General features: G+C 45.4%; 1 protein-coding gene across 3 annotated transcripts in view; it reads right to left on the reverse strand.

Moving 5' to 3' along the window:
* LOC135907064 (diacylglycerol kinase delta) overlaps positions 1 to 19,155 on the reverse strand; it is a 472,455-nt gene that overhangs the window by 85,643 nt on the left and 367,657 nt on the right. For all 3 annotated transcript variants that reach the window (XM_070531531.1, XM_070531532.1, XM_070531533.1), the window contains exons 13-19: positions 18,879 to 18,973; positions 9,768 to 9,864; positions 7,540 to 7,698; positions 6,842 to 6,929; positions 5,618 to 5,913; positions 2,758 to 3,037; positions 4 to 388 (exon numbers count right to left, since the gene is read on the reverse strand). In XM_070531531.1, coding sequence (XP_070387632.1) covers positions 4 to 388; positions 2,758 to 3,037; positions 5,618 to 5,913; positions 6,842 to 6,929; positions 7,540 to 7,698; positions 9,768 to 9,864; positions 18,879 to 18,973 — 1,400 coding nt within the window. The remainder of the gene's footprint in view (positions 1 to 3; positions 389 to 2,757; positions 3,038 to 5,617; positions 5,914 to 6,841; positions 6,930 to 7,539; positions 7,699 to 9,767; positions 9,865 to 18,878; positions 18,974 to 19,155) is intronic.

Raw genomic sequence — 19,155 nt, forward strand, 5'->3', positions numbered from 1 at the left:
TACAATGAGACTTCCTCGACATCCATCAAAGGAGAGGCAGCCGCGCAGAGTGCATCAGCATTGGCCAGTAGCACCTTGCCCACCAGACTCTCTCGGTTCAGGTTGGGCCACATGGGCAGCGATGCCAGTGGGTTGATGATGGGGAAGGTGCGCTGCTGCTGCTGCTGCTGCTGCTGCTGCTGTTGTTGCAGTGAGTGGTGTTGAGAACTGCTTGATGGATGCATAGTAGAGGGTGGGTGCTCTTCTGATGGGCTCCGCTCACCGGGAAGCAGCGAAAGGCCGAGGTGCTTCAGAGTGCTTCCGCTGCTGATGCGTCGGGAGCCAGTGGGTGACTGTGTGGTCACAGCGCTGCTGCTTACTTTGGATGCTGAGCTTTTCTTGCTTTCTCCTGCATGTTGGGGGCATGGGTGAAAGTTATTATGGATGCTGTACAGCAGGTAACACATGGAGAACAAGAATGCCACAGCACACGGTAATTTGTTGTCGGAACATGCTCTATGCACTGTGCGCTCATGTCAAAACAACTACGCCACCAGCCCAGCATATTAAAGTAACCAGATAAGTATGGTATTAGAGAAAGTTTGGGAGAGAGGAGACAGGCAGAATGTAAGCATACATGGTAACCAAGCAATAACAAGTCTATGAATCTGCCTTTGACATTAAGCGCTCTTCTTTTTTATGAGATTATAGTAGTTTATTGTTTTTTTTTAATAAGTACTGTGATGTTGTGGTGATGGTAAGGAGCAGAACTTCCAGAAACGCTGGTTAGGAATTTAATTCTTTATTGTGCATACATGTGCCTCGCAAAACAAGCAACAAACTGAGCACAACAATAGTGGCGAGCACAGTCGTCGATCGTCAAAAATCTGACCTCCTGACCAAACACATTGGCTATTTATACATCACTTATTGTACATTCCAGCATCATCGCTGGTTCTCGCATTCATTCTACAATTTACACCACTGTTTGCCTCGTGCAATCTGATTAGACAAAAGTTATTTCCTGTAGGAAAGTTTTTTCTTGTAGAATCAGCAACATTTTCCAGAGCATGCCGCATCTTGTGCCACACAATAACATTGCAACAGTTGTTAGCCACTTAAAATGGTTACCGGAAAAACAAACAATACACACCTGCCAATACTTACTGATAGAAATCTTCTGTGTTTATTCTGGGGGAGCAAACAGCGAATTTCTGTCAAAAGTCAGCACTTTGTATTGACCACTACAACACTGTATTCTCCACTGTGAGGCTAAGCTGAGCCATCAGCCATGCATTTGCGGTAGTCAGCTTAAAGGGGTCCTGAACCACTGCTCGGGCTTGGTGAAAAGGCATAGTCTGCAGATAGCATAAGCTACTGTGAACATCTCATCCAAGTTTTGCTATTGTATGTGGCATGTGGTGCTTGCAAGCAGAGCATCAAGTCACCTTTCTCTCAAACACAAGCTAGCTCCTCACTATCTTTCGGAAAGTTTATTTCGTAATAAAGTAGATTCCCATACGCGGCTGCTATTGGCCAATAGCCAACATCAATCAAGAGGGCTGTTTGAAACAGTCAACTTCTTCCTGCTGTTAATGTGTATATTTATTGACAAAGTTCAATAAACAGGCTAAAGTAAGTGAAAATGTGCTTTTGAAATTTGATAATAATTACGTACTTCTGGAAGAAGCTGACCATCATCTGCTCGCATACATTCGGCCCCAGCCGCCAGATTTAGAATTAAACTTTGGCCACTCTGCTTATCGCTGTCACAGCTGGTGGGTCTCACTAATTTCACCTAGTTTTGAATGCTCAACTAGCCTGGAACCACGCGAAACTTAGGATTAGACCACACGCACACTTGCCAGTGCACGTGCACTCCTGGCCACTCCTGGTTAGACACCTTGGTAGACTAATGATAGCGCTTCAAAAATGAGCAAGCTGGTCAAGCTGGTGAAAGATAAAGCCGGTCCGCACCACGCAGCATGGTCGTACTATAGCATATACGTGCAAGCACGTACTCAAGCACTGTCGTGCACAAAGCAAACGCTGCGCACACTCACTACAGTTGCATGTAGCTGTGATCTTCTAGATAGCCTAGATACCACGACTGCCATGGTGTGCAGTCACAGGTGCACTGGCTAAATTCACTGTGGCTCACTGAGGACAACCACGTTTGGCTTACATTTCGCACCTATGATGCGCCAAATGTAAGCCAAACGCGGTTGTCCTCAGTGAGCCACATCGCCAAATCGGAAGTAGTGGAGTCTACGTTAAAATCCAAAAGCAAATTTGAACTGCACGCCACAGTGACATTTAGAAGGCAGAACGTTGTGGGCACGCCCCACTCCGCCATAGCCTTTGCAGTGCAACACATTGAAGAAGAAACGGAAGCATTGCGAAGGCCGTGCTTGATTGCCAATAACTCCGCTTCAGCTGAACACATTGAAGTACTTTTAATGGCAAAGAGCAAAACGAGAGCAAGGTAAAAGCAGCAGCCAAAGTTTCAACAAGTGGACTTGTCTTTTTCAAGGCCTTGGAAGAGACAAGTCTAATTGACAAAATGTTGGCTCCCACTTTTACCTTGTTCTCGTTTTGCTCATTGTTGTGAATTTCCATCTCCTGCCTTTGCCGTGTAATATTCCCTTTTGACGGCAAACTATTTCAGCAATAGACTATTTCAACTTCAAATGCATTTCTCCCCTTCGATAAAATGTGGTTCAAGGCATCTTTTAAGATGCTTTCGTGTGCCATTCCAAATGGCATGGAGCGTTTCACCTTTGTTCTTTCGCTGGGCCCTCTGCGGACTTCCCCATGACCGGTCCTCATCTTCCTCAGTAGTGGGTGTCAGTGCAAGGCTGGTCGGATGCAAAGACGATGGACTCAGAGATGACCTGCGCCTTTCCCGGTGCTGCCCACTCTCTTCCTTGGACGATGGTGGTTGTGGTGACACACTGCATGGTGATGGACTTGGTGAAGGGGTGGCCATCAGTGAGCGTGGAGATGGACATGGGGAGCTGTCTGCACTCAGACCACCCTCGATGGTGGCTAGAGTCACCTGAAAGCATTAAGTTCATCAAGCAATGCTGTTTTTTTTACTTCAGTCATTGTCTTTTTGCGGCTGTCAGAGATACAAAACGAGTCCCTTCAGCTGAAGAGCAATTACAGCTTCATCATTCATTAGCAAAGTTTAATAGAAAGTGCGAAGTGGAGAGAGAGAGAGAGAGAGAGAGGGGAGAGAGAGAGAGGAACACTAGTCTGTTTACACACCAACGTGCAGGATCTATACAGGTCACACTGTTCTCTCTTCTTGTCCTGTCAGTCATATGTTAGCACAGTGGCTAACATATTTTATTACTGAACTTCAAATATTTGTATAATAAGATCAGTACTGCATTCAGTCATTACTGCAAGGTCAATACTGCATTCTGAGGTTTTACTTGCCAAAACCACTATTTGATTATGAGACACGCCGTAGTGGGGGACTCCAGATTAATTCTGACCACCAGGCGATCTTTAACATGCCCCCAATGCACGGGACACGGGCGTTCTTGCATTTCACCCTCATCAAAATGCGGCTATGGTGGCTAGGATTTGATCTCGCGATCTAGTGCTTAGCAGCGCAACACCATAGCCGCTAAGCCACCATGGTGGGTCAATAATAGAACACCTCATATAAACCACTCATATCCTGGCTGAAGTTATTATAATATTATCAAACATAAGTACAGTATTCCCCTCAAAATGAGACAGGACCGATGGTGGTTGTGTGGACGCCTGCGTGCACTTGTAGGCGGAACATGAGCAGTCTGGCTATGGGCCTGAGCTTGTGTACAGCTGCTTGGCCAGGCCGTCTAGTTACCCTGCTGCTTCATCCTCAAGGTTCACTTTGTGGTTCCCACTTGCTCTCGGTTGATTGGGGACAGCTAATCTCCAGATGTCTTCGATGCACCATCCCTCATCACCATGCCTCGCTTCCACCATCATGCAGCTAGTGCTTAGCTGCCTCATAGGACTGTACTACATGGTTTACATTATCTGCATTGCGCGCTGCTACTTCCATATTGTATTCCATGGATGTTATAGCTGTCGCATTTAAATGTTTAATTGTTAGTTCCCAAAGTCCAGTCTTTGCCCATGTTTTATGAGCATGAATGGCTTTGCCCTGATTTGGATGCTCTGAGGTTATGCCTCAGTGACCCACAGCAAAACTAAAAAGAACCTGCATAACAAGCAGACAAACACATGCAAGGAACCTAAAGTTGCAGTCCACACTCTATAGTAGCATCTCGGTAGACAGTGCATTTTTTGCAACCTAAAACTTGCAAATTACCCATAAGCTATTCACAAGAATATATTGCACAAATTTAGGCTTTTGATATTAACTCGATAGCGTTAAGGAGCTCGTGTCGCAGAAAAGCCGGTGTCGTCGGCGTCGGTGTCGGCGGCGTTGGCCATGAGCGATAAATCCCAGCAGGCACTTCATGAATAAAAAAACAACTTGCAAGATGGGCTGGGTGGGAACCGAACCAGGGTCTCCAGAGTGTGAGACGGAGACGCTACCACTGAGCCACGAGTTCGATGCTTCAAAGCGGTACAAAAGCGCCTCTAGTGAATGCGGTGTTGCCTTAGAAACGAGCTGTTTCTAAGGCTCAGGCGTGCGTCGCTTGCTCAGGCGCACATTTCGTTGCCGCACCGAACGCTGCGTTGCTCGACGCTTACCGCGTCCGATGCGGGGCGCATAGTCGTTGCACCGTAGCCTATTGTCTTACACCCCTTGGCGGGTTGACGGGAACGCTCTAGCGTTCCACTCTTGAAGGCGAAGCTTAAGCGTTCTCCAATTTTTTGATGAGTGATCCACACCAGCATTAAAAGGAAGCTTTAGCTTAAGGCAAACTCTAACTTGCCTATTCAAATAAAGATGCATGTGAAATGCATGAATGCTCTCACTAAGGAACAACGAACAGATTTGAAGGAAATAATATGCACCATTTAAGAAAACAAGATAATGCCCATCATGGGAAACACAATTTCAATTTAGTGCCTCGATAATTATTTAATACCAAAAATACACAAATTAACAAACAAATAAAGCACGATTTTTGTAGCTCTCATATTCTGCACTAGTAACAGACATCACAATTCTGTAAATTGTATCTGTTGGGTCACTTAGAGTGGACAGTTATAATGTATTAGATTACAGCATATGTGAAATTGTTACATTATCTTACATAACAAAACTTCTATTCACAATTAACTTTTATCATTCAAGGCAGTAACCAATATGCTAATTTCATCTGCTTTAGATGTGCCAACAGGTGCAATTTACATAACTGGGACACCATTCTTATTGCAGTTATCGAATCATAAACTTGATGCTTCATTTTTGAAAAGTTTTCTGATTTGCGGGATGTTTTGTTTAATAGATTAATGGCATAAATCAAGGACGTGCTGCCAGCAATCAGTAAATTTAGTCTTTTTTACTGCAACAACCCTCATCAATGTCAGTTCAGAGTGCATCAAATAAAACGACTTACTCATTCTCACATTATTTAGCTCCCAGCTCCTCAGGTAAAACTGTCTATCAACTTTGACTTTTTTGGGTCTTGGCAAAACATCTACTTCATCATGACAGTACCTGCAGTGTGTCCTTGAGTGGTGCACCAACACTTTGTCCCATTGCAATGCCCCAGGGGTCCCAGCATTCGGATGACTCGTGGAAACTTGTCGTCAGCACAGGCAGTTCTGCTGTGTCAGCTGACTGAGCATCTGCCACCTGGGTGCTTCCTTCAATGACTGCAACCGCCACCCATGGTGCCTGCACCCCGCGGCCACTCTCTCCATCCTGGTAAACTTGTTCTGTGCTCCGATTCTTGTTCTCCGCAAAAATGTTCTCTTCTCGCACTTTGGTCTGGGCATTCTGCTCATCCACGGCTTTAAACGTTTAAATGAGAAAACAACATGCATGTAAGGCACCTGCATGTCCTTGTGTGGCTAACAGCACATTTGAAACAAACTTGAGCAAATGCAAGCATATAGGTTCAGCCTCATGCTGAAGACATGCTGAAGAGCACTCAAGTGCAATACAGGACACGAACCAAGTAAGCAGGCACACAAAGGCGCTTTGGTGTGTAAGCTATTCGCTCACATCCTCTACTGGTCTCGAACAGCTACAACAAGTTTGATCAAAGGCACCCCAATTTGCATGTGGTGAAAAAGAAGAAGCCAATCAGTTAGCTTAATTTTATTTTGAGTGGGCTGCAACAATGGCTGCTTAGTAAGGTGCGTTTGGCCTTTTCAACTTTCGTGAGCCCAAGTAGGAGCTGTGTTCTGCAGTAAACAACTGCACTTTCCATTATTTCTTCACTGACTGTCGGTTATTACTCAGCGAAATGATGGGTGTTAAGAAATGAATAAAAAATAAAGTTAATTGTTACAAAATATGGCCCCAGCTCATGTTCTCCCAACTTTCGTTCGGCAAATGTTGCAGAGAGACGCTTCCTCTATGCATGGTTGCCTTCAAGCGCACCAGCTTAAACTTATTTTGCAGAGACACAGCTAGTGAAAATGGCTTATAGAGTCTATTATCTGTGGTATTCAGTTTCAAGCCAACCTCTATGCAGTCCTCATATAAGGAAAAATACATGGAGAAGCTAGGGCACTAATTTGTTGTTTTATTTTTTTATAACAGCTTACATTCTACCTACAAGATAGTGCCAGCGGAAGCTGCCCTGTATAGAAGTACTTAAATTTCAATTCAAGAACAGTTTTTCTCTCAGAGAGCACTTTATATACTATGCAGTGAAGATGTCCTAGATAATAGTTAGGGAAGATATTAAAAATGCAAATCAGACAAACTGACCTCTTTCAGTGTGCTCAATGATCTGCCGGACTGCTTTCTTGAGGCTGTTTGCCCTCAACATGAGAGCTTCTCGTTGTATAAATGCTGCCTGCACATAACAGAGAGAGGCAATGTAGCATAGTGATTAATTTTATAAACCTGTTGCACTACATGTGAAACAATGTCGAACGGTATGTTTCAAAGGAAAATGTCTGCCTCAATTATTGTGCTGCGAGAGATCATAATATTACGCACGAAAGTATTGCTAAGAAAACATACACATAACCGATTATCCTACTGCTTAAATTGGTGACTTCACTCTAAGGTCATTTCTGACGTAATCTCACTGTTGTGCTGGCACTGCCGTGATTGCTTGCATCTAATATGACTTCTCATATTCCAGTGATGACATTCACTATGTTGACGATGAGCTGTAGTGTATGGTGTCACCTTGTAATGTCTGCCTGCCGACGGCATAAAAACAATTGTAGTTATCGCAGCAATGTTGTTGACAATGTCAATGTTGTTGACCTTGATAATGGATACAAGCAATATACGGATATTTAACAGAAGACACACTGGCATTATATCAGAACACAGTTGCGCATGAACACATGTGGCACCTCAGCAAGCGAAACAACTCTGTGCTGAGAAGTACATGGTGTCTCAAGTTTACAAAGGAGTACAGTGACCCATCAACTGAAGTGCTTAAGGCTGACCTTTGTTGATTTGAAGGTTGGGCTTGTTCGATTCTCATCCTCGTCACCATCAGGATCCTTCTTGCCAACCTGAGCCTCAGGCTCAGGCTGCTCAATGGCCAGCGACTCTTCTTTCAGAGTCTTCAGCAAGGAGTCCAGCTTTTCGTTGAGAACCTTGCACTGCTCATGCATTGCATCAAACATAGAACTTTTACAAAGCTGGCAGGAAGGCATTGACTGACATGTGCCTGATATACAGGGTGATTCACATAACTTGAACTGAGGATTTAAAGAAAGTGGTTAACTGCAGCTGGGTGAAACCAACGACACGTGGTTTTCCGTCATATTCCGCTCCTCAAAATATTTATTAGATTCCACTTAATTAGTTAATTAACTAAGATTAATTAATACACAACTTCTTAATATTCACTTTAGGGCTAATTGCTTCATTATGTTGTAGAGGGGATTCACAAATGACCGATCCAATTTTTTGTGGCAATGTACATGCTCCATGGTGAATTTTTTTTTGCCGTTTAAGGAAAGCCCATGAAATACGAAATAATGCCACGTGACTGCACTCATGTGCTACCGTATTGCAGTGCTCTCAACTGTGCTTCAAGCCTATCACTTATCAGGGACGATGGCACTTCCTTTCTAGGTGCCACTGTCAAAGATGCTCACGCATTGTGAAGCCAATGCCTAGAGCCGAAGGCCGCTCACTTTGCCACGGTTCACGCATGGTTCTTTTGCTCGAAGCATGGTTGAGAGCACTGCAATATAATAGTGCAGGAGTGCTATCACGTGGTTTTATTTCATATTTCACAGGCTGTCTTAAATGCCGAACAAGATCACCACAGAGCAAGTACGTTGCCACAATAAATTGGATCGGTCGTTTCTGAATCTTCTCTACAACATAACGAAATGCACTTGGCCCTCAAGTGGATATTCAACATTTGCATAATTGATCTTAATTAATTAACTATACAGAATATACTAAATACACTAAGGAGCGCCACATGATGGCAAATCATATGTCATTGGCTTCGTTCAGCTGTGGTTAACCACTTTTTCTAAATCCCTGGTTCAAGTTATGTGAAACACCCTGTATATACTGCAGTGTGCAGTTGGCACTACTGACACTGAAATTAAAGAAAAAGTGTATAAGCTGAGGAGCCTACTGAGAAAGCAGTGGCATTGGAATTTAAGTGCCAAGAAGGCAGTGTTAGTTGCTGCCTTAGAATTTGGGATGGCATGTCGCAGCAAATGCTTGACTGTGGAGCTCAGTTTATGAGCCACAAATGGCCTCTGCACACCTGCACACTCTAGATGCCAAGGACTTTCAATTCAACCTTGAGCAAGGTACAGTTGCGTGACTAATTTCTTCAAAGTACAATGTGAAAAAAGAATTTAAGTAAGCTGAATTCACAATACTTAAAGTTTAAGCACACTTCTTCAGCCTGTATCAAACCCAGTGCCCGGTCACAGTAAGCACCTGAACAGGTGAAAATTACATTGCAGCATGCAGGGAAGGGCAACTTTTGACTTGCCATTTGGAGAACCAGATTACTGGTGTGGTAGCAACAACCAGCGACACCAGACGTTCTACATACCAAAACATTGATGTTGGAGAATGTGTCAAATTTACCATGGTGTGCATTCTGAATCACATGCAGCAGCCTAATTTAGTTTCTTCAAGCTAGCTTTAATGCAAATTATTAGTGGTTTATCACAGTCAGAAGCCATATGGCTCCAAAGGAATTCGCTCCTGGGCTACATGGTACATTTTTCTCGAGTATGTACTAATTGTTCTTGTGGCACAAATAAACAGAATAAGAACATAACGTATGCACCTGTTCTGTCCATGTAGTTGTATTTCTTCTTGTCCCATTTATTTGCACTGCAAAAACTTCGCAGTATGGCCAAAGAATGGACAAGATAGAGGGTGCAAAAACAGAAACTGTGCTTTGCCTCTGTGTTCTGTACAACTGCAACAAGTGCACTTATGCAACTGCTTTGCTCTTACGATTGATAAAAGTGGCTCACTAGGCCATAGTAATTCTGAACAAACTACACTGCTAACACCTAAGACCAACTAGGTCTCTTGATAAGCACAGAGACATATAAAAATTACTATAAAATGTGATGATAAATACAGGGGCAAGGTAATCTGTATAAAAAAGTTGGTGTCCCTCATTAATGAAATCTTTTCACTCTGGTTTCTCAGTTAACAGTTCTGCAAGTTCTCTTACCTTGTGTGATATGGAGTCCTTGTCAACTTCACTGGCACTGCAAGAGTCAGCAGCACCTACCTTGGCAATGAAGTCCTTCACAGTTTCACAGAGGACCCTGCAGTATAATGGCGAAACAATAGATGGCAAGAAATTATAATGCAGCAAAAAATAAATGTGAGTGAGACTTCTTATGCCTCTTTCTTAAAAAACAAGCAGAAACCTGTGTGGGACAAGCAGTCGTGCGAATATAACCTTGAATGCAACATGTGCTTACTTGGCCCAAATCGATTGCATCATGGAAGAACAAAATGCTCTGTGAAATACATATAACTTTTGCCAATCGCAAAAGAGTGAGGGGAGAAATGCAAACCAAACACAAGGCTCAGACCCAAACGTGGTTGGCTCAATTTAGCCCTTTCAATACCAGGGATGAACATTTTTCCTTCAGACGCACATTCCAAAATTGCACATTAGCAATTCTTACTAATTGAGTGCTCTCTATTGCCTCCTGCATGCCATGGATGACTAGAAGCTGTTTCCTCTGCGTCAAAGACTGAATGAGTATGGGTGGGTCTAACATTCCAAAGAAATTCAGGTGGGTGATGAAAGAAATTTAAATTCAATCCTTGGGCTTCATTTGCCAGAAACAAAAGGCGATTATGAGGCTTGCCATAGTGGGGGACCCCAGATTAGTTTTGTCCTCCTTTAACAAGCCCCTGAATCGAAGTACACAAGCATGTTTGCATTTTGCCCCCATCGAAATGTAGCCACCGTGATTGTCATTGAATCTGCAACCTCGAACTCGGCAGTGCAACGCCATAGCCACAAAGCTACTGTGACAAGTCGAGCTATGCATGAGCTTACGAGTAGAGGATTTCTGACTAAGTTCGACCGGCTCACATTTGTTAATGAGCACCCAGTTCCTGGCGCATGGACACTTCTGCATTGCTCTCCTGTTGAAGTGATGAAGCATAACCATAGGCAGTGATCTGCTGTTGCAGATCACTATACCAGATGGCAAGAACTATAATGGAAAATACATATATATCTGGCACTGCTCTCGATCAAAACAGAAAGTGGTGTGGCTTCTAAAGATTTAAAAATGATGCTGTCCATCCAGTGTGGTTTGTTATGGGAGCAAATACAAGTGCCATCTGAGGTATAAACATAATTTTATCGAAGCTCGATCCTTAGAACACCAGTGATGAAAATGGCACAGAGAAGCTCTACAAGTCATTGCTCAAAGCAAAACTTGGTTTGGATAATACCAAAGGAGGCTCCATATAGGTTTTGGTGGCACTGAGAATGTGGGCGTTGCTTCTAGATAAGGACGACTTGCCATCTGCACTTCCCTGTTTTCTGCTACCAGCCTCACAAAGTATGACACATGCTGTAGAAAATTACTATTGGGTCATCAAAAAGATAAAAATAAAGATTATAGTGAATAACAGTAATATTCCGCAATTACAAGTAAAAATCTGCTGATATTATTTGGGCATAAGCTTTTCTCGACAAGGCCATATAAAAATAAAACTGGTGCCACATTCATCCATTGGATATGATTGGTGACATTACTGCCATTAAAAATTGCTCTTATCATGGGTGTGTAATTGGCAATATGCTTTATATTTCATGGCGATTATTATGAAAAGCAGCCCATACCCAGTGACCCAATTAGGTTGGTGCCAAAGAGGTTCACTGAAGTGTGGCACACACCCAGCGGCCCCAGCTCATTCAGGAGTGACGCATGCCCGGCAACCTGGTGACCCAAGTTGGTCTGACTGTTGGTTTTAAATTTGGTTCCCTGAGCACAGCAGCCAGATGATGTACCCACTGAACCACAGACCACCCAGCAAACCAAGTTGGCATGAAGGGGGTTACACACAGACAGAGAGACACACAAAGATGCAACCCAAGTTGGCACGAAGGGGGTTAGACACAGACAGGAAGACGCACAAAGATACAGACAGAAATATCACAAGCTGTGTGCACTTCCCCAAAAATGATAATCACATTAAATAATTAAGACATTTTTGCTATTCCACCAAAAATAGTTTGGCACAGGAAAGCTTAGATCTCCAATTACCCGTCAAGATTTACCACCATTCCACTGGAAAAAATGCCGCAGAAACCATCTCATGCAAAGTAGCGACACACCATACTGCCACTATAGAGGCTCATCATGTATGAGTCCTTCTCAACATGGGTGTTCACAACACGCTAGTTGAGCTCACTGAGGCAGTACGAGTGTCTCAGTTGGAAAGATTAGACCAGTCCAGAACAGGGAGAAAAATCATGGAATGGGTAGGAATCCAATACGACAGGGGTGCCTCAACTGGCAAGAAGGACATTCCATTGGACGTGCGTAAACGCTTCCGAATTGCCCCCCTACCTAAAAATATGCAGCCTATCTACAACAAAGAGAGGAGAGGTCACAGGGCTAAGGCTCTACAAAATAAACTTAAAAACACACTGGCGCATAAAGTAGCGTAAGTGGACGCCGCTTGCACTAAGACGGGGCTGAGGTATCGACGGTGGTTGATGGCGGCAGGTGCGTTAAGATAGCCTGCTCCACGTGCACAAGGGACGCCTGTACAGCCGAGGAGGTTGTAGTAGCCCTCGCTTGTGTGGGTACAAAAGCGGGAGTCATATTATGCAATAGCAAATTAGCTATCCGAAATTTAAGCCAATGGAGAATCTCAGAAGAGGCCTTCCAAATTCTACTCAAAAATTCCCCTAGGAGGGACGTAACTTTTATTTGGGTTCCGGCCCATAACAAAGCCGCTCACGAGCTCGTCCGAGCACTCTACCACCGGGAAACTCTAGAGCAGCCAGTTCCAGGGATCAAAGATAACATTATCACGTACAGGGAAATTGTAGATCATTACAAAGCCGAAAAAAGAATCTTTGTGCATCTGCATCGGTCTCTCTCACTGGAGGACACTCGCATCTGGTGGTGCCTCCAGGGAAACAATTATACATAACCTTATTGGATATACTTAACTCAGACGAGGGACTATAACGACACCCTCTGCAAAATTTGTAAGGAGAAAGGTATGCTAGACCATGTAATATGGGAGTGTGCTGGCTCCCCAGGGGCCAAGGAAAATATTGACAGTAGAGAAGCCTGGAAGCCTTGCTCCAGAGTGAGGCTGAAGACAACCAGGGTCGAGCAAACCACCTGGCCGTTGAGGCCGTGAAGACTCACCGTCCTCAACGCACGGGGACTGCTTTGTCCTCGCGCCCTACTTGCATGTAGGTTAAGAGGCAGGCACCCAAGCTCGGTGGAATAATAAAGCTTTCACTCAATCAATCAGTCATCATGTACGGTGTGTATGCAGCCGGGTTCCTTTCTCACGCTTCCTTCTGGACACACTGGGTCATACAGCGTGCCACCACCAAGTCTGCATATGGTGCTTGTATGAATATGCATTCAGAGATAATTGTCTGAATATATATGATGCAGGTTCAATTCCGCCCAAGCACTAGAGACAGAGATTCAACATTTATTGGTGTCAGCAATCATGGGGGCAGACGCAGCCTCCCTCCACCTAGCAGACAGCCGAGATCTCCTGGGTTTACCACTGCTGCCAGTTTTGAATTTTGCAGCCCTCGAAAGGAGCCACCTTCGAGCATGCCCGAAGGATATGTGGCAGATCTGCCATGCCCTTACATAATTTATACTGATCATTGTATCACCCTGGATAGAATCTGCTGCAGCCCACTGTGTAGTTAAGATACATGTTTGTTTGCAGGAGGTGACCGAAACAGGCAGTAGCCTGGCACCTTCCAAGCGATTTTTTTTGCCATTGATTAGCAGCATGTACCCAGTGGGCCAAGTTGGCGTTGAAGATCATTGAGGAGTGGTGCATACCTTGTGGCACACGGCTGGTGACACAATTGGCATCAAAGAAGTTCATTGAATAGCGGCACCTACTCAATCGCACATACCCAGTGGTCCAAGATAGTACGGTGGTTGGCTTCGAACCCAGTACTATCTGCACAAAAGCCCAGTGCTCTACCCATTAGACCATGGACTTCCTACACCGGGTATTCCATGGTCTAATGGGTAGCATATCCTGTAGCCTGCTACTCGGCTATGCTAGCAGGGCAGCAGGCTACAGATATTACCTCAGGCCAACCTCTCTGCATTTCCTCAATAAGTTCTCTCCTCCCTCCACACGATATATGCAGACGACGTCACCATATGGTGCATCGATGGCAGCGACGAACATTTACAGGTTGCGCTTCAAGAAGCCATCCATGTCACAGAAGACTACCTGAGACCAAACGGCCTCTGATGCTTGCTGCAGAAATCAGAGCTACTACTATAGAGGCCCAAGTGCAAGGACCCCAAACTGAAAGGTTGGAGGCCTGTAGACGACATCGGCATCACTCTAAAAATAAGTGAGGGATGTCACATCCCCAGGGTGGACTCTCTCCGGGTTCTGGGTATGATAATTGAATCAAACGGTTCCAATAACCAGACGATACTGAAGCTCACCAAGAAAACAGGCAATGCCATCAGGTTGATAAGAAGGGTTACCAACTGGCAGCAAGGACTCAGCGAGGACAACCTCGTCCGGTTCGTTCATGCTTTGGTGATGCGTCACTTTGCCTACGTCACGGCCATGCACAACTGGCAGCGGTCGGAAAGGGACAAGTTGAATGCGTTGATAAAGAAGGCAGTCAAGAGAGCCCTCTGGCTTCCTATGTACACGAGTTCGCAGCGAATGCTCCACCTCAGCATGCACAACATGCTAGAAGAGATAGTGGAATCACAGGAGAGGGCCCACTTTACCAGACTGTCTATAAAGTTCCCCCAAGGGAGATCGAGGCCCGTTTCAGTAGCGTACCTCAAGAACAGAATAAGCGCATTGCCGTTGCCCCCATTCCTTGGAATATCTACCCCGAGTACAACGTGGTGTTACGTTTTGCCTCTGACGCGCGGTATAGCCAGCGTCGATGCAACAGACGCCGGGGCTTCGTTAAAAGCGGCGGACATTTTGGCCCGTTTAGCGCTGCCGCAACGCTTCCTCCCAAGCGCGTCCAGGCATGTTTCAATGCCACATGTCTTCGCGTGTGCGTGTGTGTGTGTGTACATGTTGGTGCCCACACTTTTCAAAGCGCGGCAGCCGGGGAGAGGAGCTCCCCAACTGTGAAGTGAGGAGGTCTGACCGGCGCCGGCCCGGCGAATGCGTCACTTCTAGTCTCAACGTGTCCGCGCGGCACCGTCACGTGCGCCTCATCCCGAGCCGTTCCTTCTTGCCCTCGACTCCGAGAGTATAAAAGCAGCAGCCCACGGACGCAGAGAGAGGCTCCGATTTCTTCCGTCGAGTAACATGCTCTCCCATCTGTCCACTTCGGTCGACCTGACCGGTTGCTCTTTTGCGATGCTAGAATAAACAAATTGTTCTGTTAGCAGTCGACTCATCCTTTGCCAGCACCTTTGGATGCTTCCAGTTGTGCACCAGGCCGCCAGGCCAACGCTACCCTTGGGGCTTGCGACCCAGATGCAACAGTGGGCAGACAGAGGGCTAGGGCTAAAGTCCTCCTGGAAGAGGCCAGTGCACGCACCCAAAGTTGCTGTTTCGTCGATGCAGCCCGGTACTTTGACAGAAAGGCATTCACTACAATCAGCGTCGATCAAGACAGGAAAATAATAAACTTGATGGTCCGAGGTTGTGGAACAGGCCGCAATAGTGTTGGCCTGGCTAGACGACGGGAGAACGACGATATACAGTGACTCAAAATCAGCGGTCCAAGCATTCGTGAAGGCCACCGTCTTGAAACTGGTCTTGCGGATCCTATGGGACAAGGAAATCAAGCAATACACAATCGTCTGGTTCCCTGCTCACATGGGAAAGATCAAGGGCACCCTGTCGAACCTCAACGAGTCGGCCCACAGAGCTACATGAAGAGTTGTCGACCGCATAGCTATCGGGTGACGCGGCGCTGAGGTTCCAGACAATAGAGATCCCCCTGCCTCGTACAACGAACTCACAAAGTACTTTTATCTGGGGAGAGGGAAGTACCCGCCACCGCACAGTAAATTGCACAGGCCTAAGGCATTGACACTGAGACTCTTGCAAGTCGGGGCATACCCTAGCCCTGCCCTCTCACATCGGATCTATCCCGAATTTCAAGTGCAAACACTTGCACCCTTTGTTCAGACTTTACCAACTTAGATCATACGCTCTGGCGGTGCTGTGCGTTACAGGGCGACGAAGATAGTTACGTCGTCCAAGTGGGAGGCTGCATACGTAGTCCCGATTTTGAATCCCAACTATGGGATTCCGAACTGAATCCTAACAATTTTGAATCCCAACTATGGGCAGTCCAATGGGCCCGCGAAGCAGCGGAGAAGCACAGTCTTTCTGTCCTGACGTGGGAGCAGCCCGCTACGTGCTAGTCCCGATGAACTTTATTAAAGTTTTTCCATCCATCCATCTCTCTCAGTGACCCGAGTTGTCAGGAAAACAGTATAGGCCGGCAAGGCAGACAGGCAGGTGAACAGACAGACAGATGGACAGACAGACAGCCTCTGGATGAAGTACCTTAAGAATGCTAATCACATTAAGACGCATTGTGCCCTTCATTTTTGGTTATGCCATTGCCCTCTGGTCCTTTAAGAAGGGAATGCACTTCTCAAATGCATAGAGCACATTGTGGTTATTTATGCACATCACAAATAGAAGCACTGTGCAGAATAAAATAATGCAAAGCTTGGCAGATGTTGCGGGGATGCGCGACTCTCACGCGTTCCCTGATATCTTGTTTTCCCGCATAGCTCCATCTCCTGCAGTGCGGCTTCGCCGCGTGGCCTGGCGCCCGCGGCGGTCGGAGTGGTTGAAGCGCAGTGCGAGAGATGGCGCGAGTGTTGCGCTGCAGCTAAAGCTTTAGCTGCGGCGGGGATACTTGGGCGCAAGGGGGAACCCGCGGGCTCTTGGATGCGGGCCGGCGAGCAGGGCGGACGTGCTGCGCGTGCGCCGATCCACTGCTCTGCGAGACCGTCTCGCGTGGCCGCCTTTGAACGCGCCACCGTTCGCGTGACCGTACACGTGAACGACCAGGCGTTGGGATCCAGCATGGGGCGAACATATTCGCTCGCTATAGCCGGTCGCGGTGAGTCGGACTTCTAGATTTGTCGCGCGCCCATCGGCATGTTTTGGGGATAGCAACTCGGCTAGCAGGCATTGATCTGTGAAAGGTGCAATAAATGCCCTTGTGATTGTTTGTACTACTGGGTTGTCGTTTCTTTGTCCCAATAGCGCGGGAGAAGACCCCACAATGTGCTGTGGTGTCAATGTAAAAAATGAGCATGGGACAGGGGCACATGGGATAGGAGTGCTTGAAGCAATATTCTGCAATTAAATTCATCACAAGCCTGCTTATTAGCAATGATATGTAGCCATTATCATAGTGTACAGCAGCATAATGCCACATGCATGCTCTTGTGTATGATAGTATAGTTTCACGTCTGTATCAGCTGCAATCTGTGCAAGTGGAGCAGGCAGCAGAACTAAATAGCTTTCATTGTCTCCCTGTCTGCTACACTATATCACAAACTATTATTTTAATGGTTGAAGCACACTGCAGTATAGGGTATGGGAACGTTCAACCCTCACGCATCCCCCGATGTTGTTTTCCCTGCATGACTCTCGCATCTCCTGCAATCAGGATTCCTCGCGTAGCTAAGTGCCGGCGCAGTCAGTGTGGTTGCAGAGTATGAGAGATGGTGCGAATGTTGTGCTGCTAAAGCCAACTAGTGACAGGGTTACTCGGGTGCAAAACAGAGTAGCCTGATCGTCTTTGGCTTGGGGTCTGCTACCTGCATGGACATTTCGCAGACTCACCAGCCATTCACGGACCATCCTGCAAAAGGCTTATGAGCAGGACACCGAAATGGATGAACGTGATCATTTGAACGCACCACCATTCACATGACCGCACAAGCTAACAATTAGGCATTGATGTCCAGCATGGAAGTGAACATGTTCACTTGCTATCCAGTCATGGTGAGTTGGACTTCCTTGATTTGTCGTACACCCATTGGCATGTTCTATCGGTAATAATTTGGCTGGCTAGATTGGTGTATAAAAGGTGCAATACATGCCCTTGTGATTGTCTGCACTACTGTATTCTCGTTTCTTTGTCCCGAGGTCACATTTGAGACCCACAAGGGAGATATCACAGAATAGCGACACATCAAATGCAACACAGTCGTGACATAACCACCCTGCAAATGCCAGCGAAATCATGTAAACTGGGTCCTATCTAGTATTAAAGTGGCATTAAGTTTTTCTCTAACCCTTTTATCAGATGTTTAAGATTTACAAGATAAAGGTTGTGATAATTAAATGCAGCGAGTGTATGCAACATGGCTCAAGTGTTTGAGCCAAATAATATGAGGATACATGACCTACAGTCTGTGTGAAATGTCCTTTTTCGACTTGATCATGTTGGTCAGGCTGTCCCAAACATAGAGCTCAATTTCTTAAACCAAGGGATACTAATACAAATAACTACAAGCCTGGGAAAGCCCTAGGCATGCCGAGAATTATTCCAGAAAGAATTGTGCACAATAATTCCTTACATAAGTCACATAAACCCTTCAGGCACCATGGTTAAGTATACTAGTGTGGCCACAGAAGCCCAGTGCAAAAAGCCCGCACTTTTTATGAACAATAAAGAAAGTCAATAACATTTACTGAGGTAGAAATTCAAGAACTTCTTACGAGTTCCAATTAAGAGGACTTCGATAACAATTAATTAGATGACTTCAAAGGGCAGACAGCATTAAAGAGGCCATGTTGCCAGACAAACACTAATTATTTTTATGAATTGATTTCAGGAATTTTAGGTATGAGTGTTTGTAAGAGGTTCAGGAGCACATCACCAATAAATAGGACAATAATTTAAAGACTGCTAATGTGTTTCTTCGTTTTTCCTAAATGCAACAAACTTCGTTTGTTGCATTTAGGAAAAACATGTGGCACCCAAAAGGTTAATAGAAAGTGCTGCTAATAAGTAGAATAAGACTGCTTGTAATGTCAAGCAACAATAAAATGTTAAATCAATACCACTAGAAGAACAAAGTTACACAGTGATTGAGGAAGTTATTCTCACTTTGCTGATGAGATCACCACTGAATGCTGATCAGAGTGAAGTATCTGTGAAAGATGAGCAACCACAGAGTCTTCATAGACAGCGATTTGGTCATACTGAAAGAAAAACAAGCAGAAGAGGCACTCAATGTCTGTACATGCTTGCTGTTATATGGAGATTTTGACAGCAACCTGCGTGGAACTTGTTCGCTGGATATAATAAAGTGTGAGAAGACAGTGCATTGTACGCTCCCTTTATTGTGTAACGGTTATACAATATACTCAAAGCTGAAGTAACC

This window comes from Dermacentor albipictus, chromosome 1 (assembly GCF_038994185.2).
Source record: "Dermacentor albipictus isolate Rhodes 1998 colony chromosome 1, USDA_Dalb.pri_finalv2, whole genome shotgun sequence".
NCBI classification, from domain to species: Eukaryota; Metazoa; Arthropoda; class Arachnida; order Ixodida; family Ixodidae; genus Dermacentor; species Dermacentor albipictus.